Consider the following 21,362-nt stretch of genomic DNA (forward strand, 5'->3'; position numbering starts at 1 on the left):
TCAATACATTTTGCTTTTATTTATAAAAAATCTCAGAAATTTGAGAAAAATGTTAAAAAATTCGCAATTTTCAAACTTTGAATAATAATCCCTTTAATCCAGATAGTCATACCACACAAAAACATTCATAAATAACATTTTCTGCATGTCTGCTTTACATCAGCACTATTTGTAAAATGTTCACTTATTTTGTTAGCATTTTAGGAGGTTTAAAAATGTAGCAGTAATTTTTCATTTTATCAAGGAAATTTATCAAATTTATTTTTTTCGGGACCTATCCAGGTTTGAAGTGACTTTGGGAAAACCCCCAAAAGTAAAACCATTTTAAAAACAGCACCCCCCAGCATATTGAAAACTGCAGTCAGGTAGTTTATTAACCCTTCAGGTGATTTTCAGGAATTAATGCAAAGTGGCATGACTGAAATGAAAAAGTGTATTTTTACCACCTAAATGTCGCTAACTTCTGAACAGGTTACAACAGCCGTCAGACTCTAAGGCCGCTATTTGGTCCTGAATTGCCATGGCAAACATGAGTTCCACTCAATCATGATCTTAGGGTGTGGATGGGGATAAAGAGGAAGCCCCCACACTCTGTTAACCATTTATATGATGTTGTAACTATTGACAGCAGCATCTAAGGGGTTAAAAAGATTTGGACGGTGCAAACACTGATCGTGGCTGATGAAGCAAGTTGTCAGCTATAGTGTGCAGCCGACAGCTGCTGGATTGTTACCTGTATAGGGATGCTATTCTCTTATATCTCACGTCAGTTAAAAGTCATATTGGCAGTCATTAAGGGGTTAAAAAACTTTGGGCATTGGTGCAGATGCTTTCCTTCTGTGGATTCTGTGATTCTTTGGAGCAGATCTCTGATGCCCATGGAATAGGAAGTGTGAACAGCTCTGCAGAATGGTCCATCTGTGGTTCCACACAGTCAGTTGGGCATTTGGAAATTTGTGATGGGGGTAAACAATGGTGATTGCGGTGCCACCTTTGAGGATGGTACTGTGTGTGATGTTACAGTGAAGGAAGAGGAGGAGAGGCCACTTGATGAAGTACTTGCCAACCACAGGGGCACATGCTCTTTTTGAGCCTCATCTACAAAGCAACCACTTTGTGGTTGCCAAAGAAAGTGATTTGAGTAGCCTGTTCAGTAATAGATGTTGTCAGTGATCTTTGGATAGGACAAGATAGTGTTTGTTCAGTTCAGCTTCCATTAACATTAATACCTAACCCACGTACACGTTGAACAAGAACCCTATTGCCCCTTCCATCACGACCTTGCTTTTACCCAATCATGTTGTATGCAGCCTTCTCCCCTTCTAACTTGTTGTTTCACAACCTTAGGCCCACAACTGTCAGTCACCTGTCACTAAATGAACAGAGAAATTTTTGTTTAAAAAGACGTGCACTCTGTACAATATAGGTAAGGTGCTGGTTGAACCTGGATCAAGTCCAGAAAATAATCATAAATAAAGGAAAAACAGCCACACTCAAAATGGTAGCTTTCTTGAATGCAAGTGAAAAACGTTTATTTGGTTCACCACAAAAAGGCATAACAGCATGTCGAGGTAACGTTTCGACCCGATCACGGGTCTTTAATCAAACCTCACTGTAAGAGACAAAATACAGCAAAATCAAAATATAATCTTTGACCTATGTACAAAATACATAAAAAAGTGCTATACAAATATATACATAAGGGTATTGTAGAATATGCAATGTAGAGTTAGAACATAAAATACATAAAATAGCCCATATGTAAGGCGCTGTTTGGAGTACAAAACATCCAGGTATGGTGTTAAAGAGCAAGAACTAACAAAGGTTTAATGCACAGTAATAATGTACGACAAGAATAGCTGGAAGGACTTTTGAGGACAAAATGATCAATCACTATTTTTTTCATAGATAGTGAGCCTGAACAACACTGAAATACCTAACAATTTTTAAGTGGAAATCTGGTCTTCTGATTTGTCACTGTAACACAGTTTTATCACAATCTATTTTAGCTAATTGGGCCTCCTGGATGCACATAAAGTTAAGGGGGAATAAAAAAAAAAAGAGCAAGCTGCTCCATTAACCTCTCCACACCCCCTCCCCTCATCAAACACCCCACACACAACCACACACACTCATCAGGCAGCACCACTATCCTAGCCAAAGTAATAACAAAAGCATTAGTGGAAGCTCGATGATTTACTGAACTGATGACAGAATTTTGCCAACTTTGAGTAAAAATGCTTGTGAAACCGAATCTGAATGTGCTAAGTTCGTGCCAAATTTGAGAACGTTTTTCGAACAAGTTTGATCAACGCTACTGATGAGTATTAATATGACACATGTTTAATCTTTTACAGACTATCTTATTTTAAAGTATAAGGATAAGTATCCTATAGTCTTATATGTGGACCTTTACGAACTATGGACACTTAGTTTTTCTCTTTTTAAAGAGTATATATTTTTGTCCATCTATATATTTGCATAGATATATTGACAAGAATGAAATATCCTTTATATGCTATGGTTGTTAACTAGATATATTCATATTGGTGCTGAGTGACCCTTTTCTGTACAGATTCCGTGGATTGTCCTTTACAGTAAGCTATTGGTTTAACCCCTTAACAACTGCAGATACGCATTTTAACGACTGCAGTTAAGGGGCCTTATTCCTCAGAGACGCTTTTTAATAGTGGTAAGAAATAAGGGTATAGCACCCCCCAGCATCAGAAAATTTCTTGGTTCTCCTTTACCGAGGGTAGCTGAGACCCTGGAAAACATGATACAGGTCAGTTTTTACCGTCCCCAGTCTTGTGATCGATGAATAACGGCGATCGCAATGCAAAAAACGTCCGATTTCCCTTTCATTTCTCTCTCCTCTGATACGATCTAGCATACCAGAGGAGAGAGAAATGGGGTCCCCCGAGCCTCCCAGGTACCTCTGCCATCCCCGGACCCTCCGGCTCCATCACCCGGCCCACGTCTTCTTCCTGGAAGAAAATGGCGGGCGCATGCACAGTGTGCCCGCTGAGATCTGCTGGCCAGTACCCAGCAACTATAGGAAATTTTTCCTATTTGTTAACTTTTATCACTGTGATAGAACCCATCACAGTGGTCAAAATAAAAAAAAAATTGTAAATCAAACCCCTCTTTGTCACCTCCTTAATTAGATAAAAATCTTAAAGTAAAAAGAAAGTATTTTTTTCAATTCTTTGCAGTTAGGGTTAGGGTTGGTGCTAGGGTTAGGGATAGGGTTGGGTTAGGGTTGGGGCTAGAGTTAGGATTGGGGGTTAAAGCTAAAGTTAGGGTTGGGGCTAGGGTTAGGGTTGTCTTGGGGTTAAGGTTGTGGTGTTAGGGTTATGGCTGTGGTTAGGGTTGGGATTAGGGTTAGGGCTGAGATTAGGGTTAGGGCTGGGATTAGGGTTAGGGTTGGGGTTAGAGCTGTGTTAGGGTTGGAGTTAGAATTGGGGAGTTTCCACTGTTTAGGTACATCAGGGGGTCTCCAAACAAGACATCGTGCCTGCCATTGATTCCAGCCAATTTTGCATTGAAAAAAGTAAAACGGTGCTCCCTTCTGAGCCCTGCCGTGTGCCCAAAGAATGGCTTTCCCCCACATACGGGGTACTGGCGTACTCAAGAGAAATTGCACAACAAATTTTGTGATCCATTTTCTCCTGTTAACCTTGCAAAAACAAAATAGTTTGTGTCTAACGTAAATTTTTTGTGAAAAAAAGTTAAATGTAAATTTTTTACATCCACATTGCTTTAGGTTCTTGTGAAGCACCTGAAGGGTTAATAAATTTCTTGAATGTGGTTTTGCACACCTTGAGGGGTGCAGTTTTTAGAATGGTGTCACTTTTAGGTATTTTAAGTCATATTGACCACCCAAAGTCATGTCAAATGTGAGGTTGTCCCTAAAAATATGGTTTTGTAAATTTTGTTGGAAAAATTAGAAATCGCTGGTCAAATTTAACCCTTATAACTTCCTATAAAAAAATTGTTTCCAAAATTGTGCTGATGTAAAGTTGACATGTGGGAAATGTTATTTATTAACTATTTAGTCTGGCACGACTCTCTGATTAAAGGGCACAAAAATTAAAAGTTTTAAAATTGCAACATTTTCAAAATTTGTGCCAAATTTTAATTTTTTTATGAATAAATACAAGTCATATCAAAGAAGTTTTACCAGTAACATGAAGTACAATATGTCACGAAACAACATTCTCAGAATCAGTGGAATCTGTTGAAGCGTTCCAGAGCTAATACCTCATACTGTAAAGTGACAATGGTCAGAACTGTAAAAATTGGCTTGGTCATTAAGGTCAAAATTGGCTTGGTTAGTAAGGGGTTAAAGATACTCCCCTTTTTTCAGGGTGTAAGAGGGATCGCCACCATTGAGTGAGGGGTGCCATTTTGCATTTTATCCTCTAGAGTGCCAATCTCCACAGTCTAGGGATTATAGGCATTTTATATTGTTATCTCTGGACTTAAGTATATACAGATGCTTCTCAGAAAATTAGAATCTCATCAAAAAGTTAATTTATTTCAGTTCTTCGATACAAAAAGTGAAACTCCTATGTTATACAGAGTCATTACTGACTAGATGACTCTAATATGCTATCCGTACTTCAGATGCTAACCCTACATAAATTGCAGATAAGAGTGGTATTATTACAGGATAGAATCTATTAAATTGGCCCTGAAAGGACTTTTGGTGTACGTGGCAGCACCAATAACTGTAACGCAATGAACCCTGCCTTAATGCCTGTAATACACTATCCCTTCTCCACCAGCTAACCTAACACAAATTGAAGATAATAGCGGTATTATTAGAGAATAGAATCTATATAAATTGGCTCTGAAAAGACTTTTGGTTGTACGTGGCAGCCCCATTGACTGTAATGCAATTAATCCTGCCTAAATGTTTATAATACACCATCCCTATTTCACCAGCTAAGCCTACATGAATTGCAAATAAGAATGGTATTATTACTAGAGAAGAAAATCTATTTGAATTAGCCCTGAAAAGGACTTTTGGTTGTACATGGCTGCACCAAGGACTGTAACACAATAAATCCTGCCTAAATGCCTGTGATACACTATCCCTACTCCGCCAGCTAACCCTACATGCATTACAGAGAAAAGCGGTATATTTAAAGAATAAAATTTATTTTATTTATTTATTTTACTCACTTACATAGCACCAATCATTTCACAGCGCTTTACATACATTATCATATCTATTTAAATTAGCCCTGAAAGCACTTTTGATTGTACGTGGCAGCACCAATGACTGTAACGCAATGAACCCTGCCTAAATGCCTCTAATACACTATCCCTACGCTCTCAGCTTACCATACACAAATTTCAGATACGAGCAGTATTATTAAAAAGTTGAATTAGCCCTGAAAAGGACTGCTGGTTTAATGTAGCAGTACCAAGGACTGTAATGCAATCAGCCCTGCCTAAATGCTTCTACTACACTATCCCTACTCCAGCAACTAGCCCTACACAAATTGCAGATAAGAGTGGAATTATTACAGAATAGAATCTATTTGAATTAGCCCTCAACAAGAACTCTTGGTTTAATGTAGAAGCACCAATGACTGTAACTCAATCAACCCTGCCTAAAGGGGGTTTTACACATAGCGATATCGCTAGCAATATCGCTAAAATGTCACTGATTTTGTGATTTGTGACATTATAGCGATATCGCTAGCGATATCGCTATGTGTGATACTTACCTCCGACCGGCTCCCCCGCTGTCCATCGCTGATCACGCGAGATCGGGCAGCTCCATTTCTCGTCGTCTGCTTCCTGCTGGGCTTCCTGCTGTGTGAGACGAGTGACGCTGGACGCGGGCGGGAGGACGTCTGGATCGCTGTGTGTGAAAGGTGAGTATCGTCTGCTGCGTCGTTGCTGCATCGCTGTGAGATCTTTCTGTGTGAAAGCTCACTAGCGATCATTTAGCGATGCACCAGCGATCCTGACTGGGTCGGATCGCTGGTCGGATCGCTGGTGCATCGCTAAATGTAAAAGGGCCTTTAGTCCCTTTAAAAAACTATTCCAACTCCAGCAGCTAATACTATGCTAATTGCAGATAAGAGCAGCATCTTAGAATAGAATCTATTTGGCACTGAAAACGACTGTTGGTTTAATGTTGCATCAGCAGGTACTTTAACGCTATAACACACTGCCCCTTCTCCAGAAAAACTCTACCTACACTATTTCTGGGTACAATGTGGCGAACATGGCATCCCCAGGTCTTTTATTGAATCAATCACATTATGTAGCTGGCCAAACACAGTGATGCTAGTAGCCCACATGGCTATGGCATTATCATGATTGGCAGACAATCCCTGCTTGTTTTGTGGCTGGAAATCAGCCGGGAAAAATGCCAGGTAGAAAATCGAGCATGGCACCCGAGTGCCCAAAAACTCAATAGAGCATGGAGTGGTGTCTCGAGCAACAGGATGCTTAATTGAGCACCAAGCAGTGACGAGCACAATCACCCACCACTAGCTGTTATGGAATCCTTTAAATGCATATGTATGTAACTGGGCATATCATTGTATGGTATAGCTTAGCCTACTATCGCATTCCTTCATCTGACAATGTTAGGCTATGGTAAAGATGATATCACGTTGAATGAGCTGGATAGATATTTTGTTTAAACCTTGATAAAGTCGCAGGTTCAGTGCCAAAATGTCTTGGGACAATAAAGAACCATTTTAGAAAACAAAAGGCTTCTCATTTACAGAAGTGCAACTCGTTCAACATGATATTGTCCTCCTCTACTATTTTTCCTCTGGAAGTTTTTCTCCTCCAGCCATGGGGCCACAACAACAGTTTCATGCGTCTACAGGTGTGGTTCCTTCACACAACAGGTGAGCACATACTCCCATCTTTCGCTATACTTACCAGGCATTACTGCTCTTTATGTGGGTGTATTTGTGGCCCAAACAGTTCTTCAATGGTAAAAACCTAGAAAATCCTTAAATAATAGCTCCCATTAAATCCACCACAGAGAGTGCATATAAAACCTAACTAGAAAATCTCACAGTATTGGTATTGTGTGGAAAAATATATTTAGGCTGGTTTCACATTTGCGTCTGTGCCCGCAGCGTTTGATCCACATAGATCCGCATGTGTCTTGTGTACATATCTTTAACATGGTGTATGCAGGGGCATGCATTTGCATGCGTTCGCTTACGGATGTGTACGCATGCGTTGTTTCACGGTGTGCGATGGGGTCCGGCGAATGCAACATGTTGCATTTTTGGAGAAGTCAAAAATCTGTCAAATATGCACAGGCATGCACATGCCGATGAGTGCATCAAAAAAATGCATTACTGTCTATGCAAATGCATACAAACACATGCACATGCAGCGTTTCTTCTGTCATGTGTAAGATGATGCGCATAAAAAACGCTGAGTAAACATGTGTTTTGGCATGTGTTTGAGGATGTGGATGATACGCTGCGGTCTCAAACGCTAATGTGAACCTAGCCTACACAGCAGATTCTAACCCAGAGATTTTTCAGAAAAAAACAGGGAGAAACTGATATGAACAGCATTATCAAGTTATAAGGCTAGTTTCACACTTGCTTTTTTTTGCAGCGCGTTTTTCCCGCAAAAAAACGCATTGAAAAAACGCATACATAAGCATACAACTGCTGCGTTTTTTTCAAGCATTTTTATGAGCATGCATGAAAAAAACGCAGCGTTTTTATGCGTTTGTATGCGTTTTTAGCGCGTTTTTACCGCGTTTGCGTTTTTTTCCAACATTTTTAGGTGGCCCCTCACACTACCCAAACCATGACTTTACTAACCCTAACCCTGACCCTAACCCTAACCCTAACCCTGACCCTAACCCTAACCCTAACCCTGACCCTAACCCTTAACAAAACCATACTTAACCCTAACCCTGACCCTGACCCTAACCCTAACCCTAACCCTAACCCTAACCCTGACCCTAACCCTAACCCTAACCCTAACCCTAACCCTGACCCTAATCCTTAACAAAACCATACTTAACCCTAATCCTGACCCTAACCCTGACCCTAATCCTTAACAAAACCATACTTAACCCTAACCCTGACCCTAACCCTAACCCTGACCCTAACCCTAACCCTAACCCTGACCCTAACCCTAACCCTAACCCTAACCCTGACCCTAACCCTTAACAAAACCATAATTAACCCTAATCCTGACCCTAACCCTGACCCTAATCCTTAACAAAACCATACTTAACCCTAACCCTGACCCTAACCCTAACCCTGACCCTAACCCTAACCCTAACCCTGACCCTAACCCTAACCCTAACCCTAACCCTGACCCTAACCCTTAACAAAACCATAATTAACCCTAATCCTGACCCTAACCCTGACCCTAATCCTTAACAAAACCATACTTAACCCTAATCCTGACCCTAACCCTGACCCTAATCCTTAACAAAACCATACTTAACCCTAACCCTGACCCTAACCCTAACCCTGACCCTAACCCTAACCCTAACCCTGACCCTAACCCTAACCCTAACCCTAACCCTGACCCTAACCCTTAACAAAACCATAATTAACCCTAATCCTGACCCTAACCCTGACCCTAATCCTTAACAAAACCATACTTAACCCTAACCCTGACCCTAACCCTAACCCTGACCCTAACCCTAACCCTAACCCTGACCCTAACCCTAACCCTAACCCTAACCCTGACCCTAACCCTTAACAAAACCATACTTAACCCTAATCCTGACCCTAACCCTGACCCTAACCCTTAACCAAACCATACTAAACCCTAACCCTGACCCAAAACCCAACCCTAACCCTGACCCTGACCCTAACCCTAACCCTAAACCCCCTTAACTAACCCTAACTCTAACTCAAACCCCTAAATTCCATGGTTAAAAAAAAAAACGCATATGCAAAAAAACGCTTACATGAGCATGCCAGTGCGCACATATGCGCATCCATAGGCTATAATGGCCCTTTTTAGCGCAAAACGTGCGCATATGTGCGCATGCGCTTTTTTGCAGGGCCAAAAAATGCAACATGATGCGTCTGGAAAATCCAATCGCACACCCCAAAAAAACGCAGCGCATGAAAATCGCATACATGCGCTTACAAGCGCGCAAGTATGCGCACCCATGTTAAAGATAGGGGAAAAAACGCATGCGCAGGTTAGCGTTTTTTTCCAGCGCTAAAAAACGCAAATGTGAAACCAGCCTAATACCTTTATTTAGACATGAAACATTAATTACGAAAGGGATCAACAAAAGTACATAGAGAATAAAATTGCAAGGCTACAACAGCTATTAAAAGGGTTGTCCGGTACTGTTATAGTGATGGCATATCCTTAGGCTTGGTCATCAATATCTGATTGATGGAGGTCCAACAAGGGTTAGAGGGACATAACCTTAGTCATCAATATATGATGTATATGTGTGACACCTAGCACCCTTGCAAATCAGCTGTTTCCTTTTCCAACTGAGGCCCGATGTGCTGAGTTGCAGAGCTGCACAGCTCAGCTTCGTCAATCGAATAATGGTCATGTCCAGGTACTGCACATCCGCCCTCTATTGCTTATAATAGGGGGCAGATGTGCAATATCCAATTGCGTCCACTATTCCGTTGACTGAGTTGTACTGTGCAGCTCCTCAATTCAGTATATCCAGCCGCTGCTGGCATCAGGATCAGCTGATCGGCAGGGGTGTTGAGTATGGCACCCCACCGATCAGATATTTATAACCTACCCTAAGGAGAGGTATTCAGTGTAAAAGTCCAAAACAACTCCTTCAAGGATGTATCACATGCCATTATACAGCAATTGCAACTTTTCAATTAGAACCTTGACTTCTACTGGTGTATATCAGTATCTGTACAAAATGTCACTTCAGAGAGGAAGAGGACTAGAACTCTAGTGCCACCTATTGGAAGTAGCAATCCTAAAAGTCAATATCGACTCTCTAACGAGCCTTGCCACATGACTTAAAAAAAAGTCAAAACCAAAGTCTCAATTTTCAGACACGGGCATGTTAGACATGACATGTCATTCTCCGCAAGGAGAAATGTTACCCTTTGGATCCCGGTCATATGCCTTTCACTCAGCCAAACCAACTCTCACACTTTGCACTGACGAGGGGCACTAACCCAAAACACAGTGACTTCAAATAAAAATTTTGGTTTTGGCTTTTATCCTAAGTCATGTGACAAGGCTAGTCGATGTTGATGTTTAGGATTGCTACTTCTAAGAGGTGGCACTAGACTTCTAGTCCTCTTCCTCTCTGAAGAGACTATTTGCATATTTCCCAGAGGAGCATTGCAAGACTTCAAAGTCTCCTCAGTTTGGCATGTCAGACTTGAAATGTCACTCTCCGCAACAACAAACATTCCTCCTTGGGTCTCAGTATCTGTAGAATAACACTATATGAGACATTCTGATTTTTTAAGCAATCCATTTTGTATTTTCTTGACCCAGCTTAGGGGAAGGAATTTTTTCCCCTATGGAGAAAATTGGCTTCTACTCTGTGGGTTTTTTGCCTCCCCCAGGATCAACAATGCTGAACAGCTGCACTAAAAATAGGCTGAACTAGATGGACATAAGGTCTTCCTTCAGTCTTCAAAACTATGTTAGTATGTAACACTAATTAATATACAGTAAGTGGCTTACTATGTCACCTAACTAAATACCAAAGACCAAAACTCATTTGTGTCAATGAAAAATCACTATGTACAGCAGTGATGAGTTTCAGTGTTGCCTTGTAACTTACAGCTGCGTATTAAAGAAAATAGATTTTTGCATTAGAATTTTGATTAGTCACTTTATTCCCTATTGAATTGTCATATTTAAAATTCTTCTTCAGGTTAAAAAAATCCCTCTAAAGCAGCACTGTCTTCAGGTAGATGAGACTTAAAACAATCATGATGCCTGCAGGGTAATCATGATTGCTATTATATTAAACTTGGTCTCAATTTGTAGTGGCTAGACACATAGTGCTGTGCGACATGATGGAAGTAATATATGAGGAAGCACATTCAATGCATAAATTAAGGCATGGAGTACCTCTAGTTCTATTTTTTTCTGTTACTATTTTCTTTCCCCATAATTCACCCTGGAAAACAATAATGTTTATTGTAACACCATCAGTATGTGACAATAAAGAAAGAAACAGAGAGCCTCCCCTTAATACGTTGTTCAGCATTTTCTGTATTTTCGGCACAAAAGAAAGACAGGAACAAATTAAACTAATACATCCATTATGATGTCAATGAAGAAATATTGAGTAGAACAAAATAAAAATATCAGGTAAGATTCGCAGCTAAGATCTTTAGATTTTCACCAAATATAACAATAACATTTCTCATATTGCAATTTCCAACTATTATTACAAAAAAAATCAATGAATTGTATTTTAGTTTGTTTTTGCTCAGCTTGAAAACATATTTATCAAAGTGATCATTTGTGCAAATTATTCATTTTCTATCACATTAGCACATATTAACCCAATATTGAAAGATGTATGACCTCTAAAGTGGTCATTTTAAACAGTTAGGCTTAGATGCATTTAGATCTCACATAACCGGCCACAACAGAAAATCATTTTAACATCGACCCACACAGAACTTTGGATTCCTATTGTTTGTCCAGGGGCATTTACACTGCAAGATAATTGTGACTGAGCGTTGTTAAAAAAAAATTGTTTCATGATCATCTTTCCTTGTAAACAGTGTGCCGATCATCCTATGGATGAGCAAAACACTAGTTCATTGGGGAAATAATCTTTTGTGGAGCACAAAAGATCATCGTTCTCGGCGGTGCATCGTCTTGTGAAGACACAATTTGTGCTGCCGAGAACCATGGTAGCCTGTGTGCACTGGGTGGTCAAGTATAGATTACTAAGTGTACATCATCTACATTGGTCTGCCTGTGTAAACAGACAAACAGCCGCCGATCAGTAAAGGTTTACTGATTGGTGCTTGTATAGTGACGCCGATCAGTCCATCTAAAGGGCGTTTAACGCATTATAAACAAATTAATCTAGAAAGAAATATAGCATATATGTTTGAAATGTATCTATAGGCCCCATACAGATTAGACTAATATCATGCAAGTTCACCGATTTTGACACTCTAATGTGTATGGGGGCACCGGCTGACTGACAGTTGGAGGAGATGTCGATCGGGCATGTCCAAATTTGGACTGGGGAATGCTTTGTTTTCCAGTAATAAGTGTTTTCCAGTAATAAGCAGCTGGCAGACATGTCTGTCGTCATCTTTCTCATAGAGAACACCGGAACACTCGGCCAAAAGAAGCACTCCTGTAAATTGGCGAGACGACAGAAAAACATTGTTCGGCTGACAACTAATGTGTATGACTGGTTAAAGAATAACACCTACTATATAAGAAATAGATATTTTCTCTGCTTTGATTTATTTAATATATAGAAGACTAGGGTCAACATAAATAAATCTCATTGTTCCATTCTATATATGTAGCAAGCATAAGATGTTGGGTACAAAAGTGGTATATTGGCTTTGCTATTTCATATTAGAATGAATATTTTATAGAAAAATATATATATTTCTAAAGAATATTTATATACACAGTCAGGAATACACAAGTTGGTGGGTGTTTCATTGCCAAAGTCTACAATCAAAAGACCTTTAGCTTCATGCCAAGATGCAAACCACTAATAATAATAATTATAATACATTTTATTTCTATAGCGCCAGTATATTCCACAGCACTTCAGAGGGGATTTGTACAGACAATAGACATTACAGCATAACAATAATCACATAGATTATAACAAATACCAAGAGGAATGAGGGCCCTGCTCGCAAGCTTACAGTCTATGAGGAAAGAGGTAGACACGAAAGGTGGGTGGTAACAGTTGCCCTGATTGTATGGACCAGCCATAATGTTAAGTGTGTAACAGTACAGACACAGAGGGCTAATGGATGCATAAAGCATGTGGGAACATGATGCAGGGAATCTGGTTATGGTAAAACTTTTAGCTGTGCCACACAGGGATAGATTAGGTTAATGTGTTGAGGCAATAGGCCAGTCTGAATAAATGCGTTTTCAGGGCACGCTTAAAATTGTGGGGATTGGGAACTAATCGTATTGACCTGGGAAGTGCATTCCAAAGATTTGGTGCAGCACATGTAAAGTCTTGGAGACGGGAGTGGGAGGTTCTGATTATTGAGGATGCTAACCTCAGGTCATCAGCAGAACGGAGGGCGTGGGTAGGGTGGTATACTGAAACAAGGGAGGAGATGTAGGGTGGTGCTGAGCCATGGAGGGCTTTGTGGGTGAGGGTAATAAGTTTTTACTGAATTCTGGAGTGGATGGGTAGCCAGTGTAATGACTGGCACAAGGTAGAGGCATCGGTGTAACGACTGGTGAGGAATATGATCCTGGCTGCAGCATTCAAGACAGATCGGAGAGGGGAGAGTTTGGTAAGAGGGAGACCGATTAGAAGAGAGTTACAATAGTCGAGACGAGAATGAATAAGAGAAATAGTAAGAGTTTTTGCAGAGTCAAAAGTAAGAAAAGGTCGAATTCTAGAAATGTTTTTGAGGTGCAGATGACAAGAGCGAGCCAGTGATCGAATGCGGGGGGCAAAGGAAAGCTCGGAGTCACGTATGACCCCAAGACAGCGGGCATGTTGCTGGGGAGTAATAGTGGAACCACACACAGAAATGGCAATGTCGGGTATAAAGTAGGTACATTAGCAGAGGGAGGAAACACAAGGAGTTCAGTCTTTGACAGGTTCAGTTTCAGATATAGTGAGGACATGATGTTAGACACAGCTTTTAGACAATCGCCGGTGTTTTCTAGAAAGGCTGGCGTGATGTCAGGAGAAGAAGCGTATAATTGGGTGTCATCAGCATAGAGATGGTACTGGAAACCAAATCTACTGATTGTTTGACCAATAGGGGCAGTGTACAAGGAGAAGAGGAGGGGGCCTAGAACCGATCCTTGAGGAACCCCAACAGTAAGGGGAAGGTGAGAGAAGGAGGAACCGGCAAAAGATACAGTAAAGGAGCGATTAGGGAGATAGGAGAACCAGGAGAGAATGGTGGCCTTGAGGCCAATGGAACGGAGCATAGTGAGGAGGAGATGATGATCCACAGTGTCGAATGCTGCAGAGAGATCCAAGAGAATTAGCATGGAGTAATGACCATTTGATTTAGCTGTTAGTAGATCATTAGAGACTTTAGTGAGGGCAGTTTCAGTAGAGTGTAAAGAGCAGAAACTGGATTGGAGAGGGTCAGGAAGAGAGTTATCAAAGAAATAGTGGATAAGACGGGAGTGGACCAGGCGTTCCAGGAGTTTAGAGATGAAGGGAAGATTAGAGACAGGTCTATAGTTAGCGGAACAGTTTTGGTTGAGGGATGGTTTTTTAAGTAGTGGATGTATGATGGCATGCTTAAATGAGGAGGGAAAGATACCAGAAGAGAGAGAGAGGTTAAATATTTTAGTTAGGTGAGGGGTGACAGCAAGGGAAAGGGACTGGAGGAGATGTGATGGAAATGGGTCACTGTTGCAAGTGGTTGGGCGAGAAGATGCAAGGAGCCTGCTTACTTCTTCTGTGACTGGTTCAAAATCAGAGAGAGAGCTAGATGCAGTGGGGGAGGGAGGACAGTGCATGGTATGAGGTGATTGGGAGATAATTTCCTGCTGAATCTAGTCAATTTTTTCCTTGAAGTAATTGGCCAGATCGTCAGCTCGGAGCTCCGTGGTTGGGGCCTGTACTCTTGGGTTGAGTAGAGAATGAAAAGTGTCAAAGAGACATTTCGGGTTATTGGACAGTGAGGTGATGAGGGTGTTGAAATAGGTTTGTTTGGAGAGGTGAAGGGCAGTGTTGTATGTTCTAATAATACTCAAGAACAGGCAGGCAGTGTTGTATGTTTTAAGAATACTCAAGAACAGAAAGGCCAGGTTAGTCTAATGTGATTCTCTAGACAAAGTTAACATGAACTTGTCGCAGAATGAAGGAGAGAAAAGAGTATGAAAAAAGAGAAGTCCCCATGATCCAAAGCAGACCACATCATTTATCAAGTAGGGAGAGGGCGGTTTTATGGTATGGGCATGTAAGGCTGCCAATGGAATCGGGTCCCGGGTGTTTACTGACGATGTGCCTGAGGACAGAAGAAGCAGTAAGATTTCTGGAGTGGTAGAGATATGTATTCTGGCCATATTGAGTAAAATGCTGCAAAACTGATAAACAATATCCTATGGTATTGATGGATAATGACGAAAGCATCAGCGAAAGAAGCAAGTCGGTTCCTATGGTAAAGTATTGAAATATTCTTCAATGGTGGAATCAGGCATGTCAATCTTATTGAGCAGGATTTTTAATAATAATAATAATAATAATAATCTTTGTTTATATAGCGCCAACATATTCCGCAGTGCTTTACAGTTTTTTACTTATGCAAAACTAACCTTAATTCTGAAAGACTAACAAACAAAGAACAAAATGAAAGCTCAACAAACCATTTCAAGGCCTGACACTTAATATTTTGTGATGTTCATTGGTTCCAGACTTCAGGCAGTTATTGACTGCTATTGAATTTGCATCTGTTAAAGAATAGCGCTCAGTTTATTTTATATTTCAGAAATCAACAATACACATAAAAATGACAAACTTTGTAACATATCTTATGAGTTAAATCTGCTTCTATCTCCTCCTATAACTGATCATTTGTTTTCAAAAGTTTCATTCACATGTAAAATCTGTGTTCAGCAAAGACAGATTTTCACATTACTGGTATAGGAGATGACAATTGCTAGTGAAAAGATTCTAAGTAGACTGGAGGATAGAGGAGATAGAGGCAGAGCTCCTCCCTGTTCTTGCTCCATTCTACATATAATCTTATAAAAACAAAATGTCATCTACTATCTCAGTAATATAAAAATCAGTCTTCTCTGCATACAGATTTTACCAGTAAACTGAAAATTTTGAAAATGAAGAATCAGTCTAGGAGGGGAAAGAAGCAGATTTCTCTCATAAGATATATTACAAAGCTTCCTATTTTCATACTATTGATATAGTCAGTCAAAAGCAATGTCAGTTGGGTCATACCAGAAGAGACTACAAAACAGACAAGGTCAGTATTAAGCCAAGGTCATTGAATCAGTAGATATAGCACCAGAAATGCATTAGGTAACCAAACAAAAACTGGCAACTCCTAGCGGTATATTCGGGAGTTTAAGTAGGGTGTGGTACTGTCCCATTGGCTACAGCAGGGAGATGATTACACATTCTGATCTGCTGGCTAGGTCCCAGCCACACCAGTGTCTCTGACTTCATTGTGCTGTCATCATGCAGTAATATTGCCAATGATGTCTCCTCCATCACCAGCTGGACAACAGCATCTGTGACAGAAGCAAACATTGCCAGAAAAAGTCCAGGTAGTTTGTCCAAATATCTTTGAGCATTTGAAAATGGAGGAATAGTGTAAAAAATGTTTGTAATTCCAAGCTGGAGAAGTAGCACCTATGGCTGTGCTATGATGTGCTGACCCTCTCTAAAATGCAGTACATTGGCTTGAATATTGAGATAGAAAGATACTACTTATTTAGCCCATCAGTTAATAAAGCACCAATTATTTATGAATCAATTCACCAGCAATAAAATATTCTAAACTCCATAGTAATAAAACATCATCTTTATTAATTTCATAAATATAAGTAGACACGTAAATATAACGCATGAATTATGGAAATAACTCATGAAAACATGTACAGTATCTATTCTATTATTTCTAAACACTGTTTTTCAGTGATTACTTTGTATCTCCGTTCATACTGCACCCACACACACAAATGATACACCATTTGAAAGTTAAACTTGCCCCCTTCAGCAAGAAAATAGCCAAACAAACCACAGACCTACGATTTGATGACAAAATACAGTTTAAACATTAATTTTCATAAATCTGCAGTAAGGAAATATGACCTGCAGGTGGCACCACACTACCCCAAAGCACACTACCACAAAGCTGCTTACAGACATCACAAACAAATCCAAACATTTGCCTTTGGGGCTTTCCAGCTTGCCGAACTGCTTGCCCAGCCTATTTCAGCCAAAGTGGAGGATTGCACACTTCACTGCAGGTGAGTCACATATGCAAACACATTTGTAAACATGCACTGCCTATTGAATTGTACACTTGCTCCTCTCATACTCCACCCACACAAACAAATGATACACCATTTGAAAGGTCAAATGACTGCAGGTGAGTCACATATGCAAACACATTTGTATACATGCACTGCTTTTTCAGTGATTACTTCACCCCACACACAAATGGTGAGTTACATATGCAAACACATTCGTAAACATGCACTGCTTTTTCGCTGACTACTTCGCCCCACACACACAAATGATACACCATTTGAAAGGCAAACTTGCCCCCTTCAGCAAGAAAAGAGCCAAACAAACCACACATTCATGATTTTATCACTAAATACAGATTAAACATTCATTTCCATAAACCTGCAGAAAGAAACAATTACCTGCAGGTGGCACCTCAACCGGAAGACATTTTTTGGCCTTACTTATCAAACTAATTTTTTGTATTACCAATCTACATATATAAATACCTGTCTGTGTTCATCATCTCATGAAATACATTTACATTTTACCAGCCTGCTTTTTCTGAAATTGTCTGCGCCCCCGACGACCAATGTGCAAAAATTTCGCTCTGGCCAAGCTAGTATAAAATAATAGTAAAGTGAATACAGCAGTACAGAACAATGAAGACAAGTAAAAAATACACACATGTGTCCTATGGTTCAGGCTTTGTTATTTGTTATGTGTAGATCTAGTTACCTGAGTCACTCTGCACTGTACCAGCTGAATCAAGTACACAAAAGGGCAAAGTGTTCTTAACTCGCCATTCCACGGTCCAATGCTGTACTTTCACTTGTGCTTCTGTGGTCTGTTTTTGTCTTCTGCACTGTTGTCGCCTCAACAGTGCTGCAGCCAATCAGTCAGGTGAGCAGCTCTGCCTCATTTGATGGCACGAGGCGCTCAGAGCCACCGAGCTCACCGATTAACTGCGTGCTGAGTGTTGACGTGACATCAGCACTGCAGACAATCACAGACACCAGGAGTACCAATGATGCCTCAATGCTGGACCTTGGGAGAGTGTGCAATGTTCATTTTGCGTTTTTTAGAACAAACTGTAGCTGGGTAAAAGGGGTTGTCTAAAACTGGAAACAAAACTTTATAATATAGATTATAAAATAATATCACTGCTAAAACATACTATAAACCAGTGGTGTGGAGAAATGACGGAGCCATAAATTAGACCTAATAATGACCTCTATGGGTTTTGCTGTACCTGTTGAATATTTAGATGTTGCAGAGCTGATTTTGTAGTTTGTGGGGGATTTTGTGCACTTAGTATTCATTACTGTGCAATATCACCATAATCCATAAATCGGCTAAATTTAGTCCATGTTTGTCTATCTCAGCTTCAGCTGCTTTTGTGGCTGAGGAGAGGAGTGTTTTGTCTTCCGAGAACACTCTACTTAATTCCACCTTGAAAAAAGAACTCTTACAGTAATTAAAAATGTTTAAACAAGAACCGTATAATGGTGTTTGTACAGATTGTTTTATTTGAACTTGTAAATGTCCTTGTACAGTTCCATTCTTCTCTGTAGCCTTCCAACAAGTACATCCGCACACATGTATCTCCCTTCTCTCCTTCCACTTGAGTTGTCAAGTGCCGAGAAACGATGGGCAAGTGTCAGCTCTGTGGTTCATGCTGAAGTGCTCTGTCCAAGCTTAGGAACACAATGAAATGGAGATTAAACAGCACAAATGAAACAATAGGAGGCTTGCGCATGGAGCAATCTATCTGCGAGTTGCAAAATCAGTGATACCAGAAGAGCTTTTCAATCTCATTTCTCATTGCCAGCCACAGGGGGTCCCTGTATTCTTCTCCTCCCTCTTCCCCACCCAGCAGCTCATCGGACTGCAAAGAAAGAGAAACAAAGAAGAGAGGAGGTGGGAGAAGAGAGTGATGCAGGGAGCAGCTATCCAAGTCAGCCTCATCCAGTGTATCACTGAGGCTCTTATTCCAGAATCACAGCCCAACTCTACACAGCTTTTCAGTCAGCACCAGCAATAACAAAAGGCAGCAGACAATCCCCAGTCTTTGTAACCTGGCTGCTGCCCATGTTGTGCTGGCAGAGGCGACCTACTTGGAGATGTCTTATTGTGCTGCTTACAGAATTCTGAGCACATGGATGCTGAAAAGACAAGAAGTTTTGGGGACAAGAATAACATCTATTAGATGTCTGAGCATTGTATTCTGAGGGTTAGCTGCCTGCTCTGCTCTCTTTGTCGCTGTCCGGGGCACTTAGAGTTTATCAATGAAGCAGTCCTTTGGAGATAACTGGAGCCATTTTCCCAAAAGCTAATGACATGACTTGATTTGGATTTCATGTGGCTTGGAGAACGAAGTCAGTGACACGTAGAGGGGCTTTATAATGACTCTCAAGCACCCATAGAAACAACAATTGCTTTAAGTGGAGTTATGGCAATAGAAGAGCATTCCCTACAGCTGCAGCCTGTCTTCTCTCCATTCATACTATGTGACTAAGATTAAGCAATTGTATGGGAGTTGTAATTCTTGTTTACTTGTGTCATTTGGATTCCCCTCACCTCCTTGGAGTTTACTTTAACAGAATCTTAAGGTTGCTTGAGTTTTATCCTCCATTAGACTTGGTTTTACTTTTCTAAATAACAGGATGAAGTCGGTCTTCTACAGTCGCTTCTTCATTCTTCTTCCTTGGGTGTTGATTGTTGTTATTATTATTGATATTGATACCAGGAGACCTTCTAATTCCAATAGGGTACCCACTGCCCGTCACTATTCTCCATACTGGAAGCATAGGATTGGTCGTGCAGCTTTGATGAGACCCCAGCCAAGTGACACCAGCATGGCTTCATGGACCTCTAATCAAGAAGTGTTGACCATCTCTGATAACCAGTGGGCAAAGAATAATAGTATGCCTGTTATATATGCCATTACCCCTACTTATAGCCGTCCGGTGCAGAAGGCAGAACTTACTCGCCTAGCCAACACATTCCGGCAAGTCCCACGTTTACATTGGATAGTGGTAGAGGACGCACCACATCCAACAGACTTGGTCAGACGCTTTTTGGCTGGGGCAGGAGTAAGGGCCACTCACCTGCATGTGTCCACACCAAGGAGATATAAACGTTCTGGTTTACCCAGAGCTACAGAACAGAGGAATGCAGGACTGGCTTGGCTTAGGCTGCAATATCAACCTAAGACACCTCATCATCCTCAGCGCTCAGCAGTCCAAGCCCCTGTGCAGCAGGAGAATCCAACAGGCGTTGTCTTCTTTGCAGATGATGATAACACTTACAGTCTGGAGCTTTTCCAGGAGGTATTTTTCTACATGTGTCAATTTTCCATTTTTCATCTCGTTACAACTATCGCATTGGGACAGTTTACTTTTACTTAAATGCATGCATTCAGGGCTAATAATGATTTTTCCATTTCAGTTTAGATAAAAATTTTGCACTGTTTTGCTTTTATAGTCAATTCTTTTTTTGCTCATTCAACTATGATGTGACCTGTGGTCATAAACGAACTCAACTTTGATGTGGTCTGTGATCATAAACCAGTTGAGACAAACTAAAAACAGACAGAAAATAAAGGAGTAACAAACTCTGCCTTTGATTAGTCAGAATACTCTGGCCAATGGATTATCAGTTAACTCATTCTGCAGCCAGCATTATTCAGTGCAACACAGAGGCAATAGAAAGCAAAAGGTGCTGCATTTTTAATGAAATCAAATGACAAATTATGATTTTTAGAAAAACTATATGTATATAAGTAAGTTAAAAAAAATGGTCCCCAAATCTGGACAACCCCACAAAGTCTATGTGGTGTAAATGTTATTCATCTCTGAGATGCTTGATTATGGGAATAGTATAACTGGTCTCATAAATAGAAGTTACCTGTCTGACACTTTCAGCACTGGGGCTGATGGACAGTTCCCAGCACATATAGGGCTGCAGATGCCTTCTGCAAACTTGCTGATTCCAGCAACACCCTGCTGTTCCTCTCCCTAAAGAGCTGCACAGCTGGCATGTGTGGAATATGACAGTAAGCAGGTTGGTATTACAACCTGCTTTATCATATTAAATAGCAGATTAATATTTACATGAGCAAACTATTATCGGCTTACACGTATTGAATGGAAAATGCATTTCATTGTTAAGTGACATATTTAGATAATAATACAAATGAGTGGTAAGATAATACATGCATAAATTACATGTAACAGGTTTATTAATGGCATTT

The 21,362-nt window shown here is 40.5% G+C and overlaps 1 protein-coding gene across 1 annotated transcript in view; it reads left to right on the forward strand.

Annotated features, from left to right (window-relative positions):
* The first annotated feature begins 18,996 nt into the window (after positions 1 to 18,996).
* The window catches only part of B3GAT2 (beta-1,3-glucuronyltransferase 2), a 315,386-nt gene continuing 313,020 nt past the window's right edge, over positions 18,997 to 21,362 (forward strand). Inside the window, exon 1 of the mRNA XM_073569376.1 lies at positions 18,997 to 20,439. Coding sequence (XP_073425477.1) covers positions 19,774 to 20,439 — 666 coding nt within the window. The 5' untranslated portion in view covers positions 18,997 to 19,773. The remainder of the gene's footprint in view (positions 20,440 to 21,362) is intronic.

The sequence above is a fragment of the Dendrobates tinctorius genome, unplaced genomic scaffold (assembly GCF_039654945.1).
Source record: "Dendrobates tinctorius isolate UK_male_01 unplaced genomic scaffold, ASM3965494v1 ptg000024l, whole genome shotgun sequence".
Taxonomy (NCBI): domain Eukaryota; kingdom Metazoa; phylum Chordata; class Amphibia; order Anura; family Dendrobatidae; genus Dendrobates; species Dendrobates tinctorius.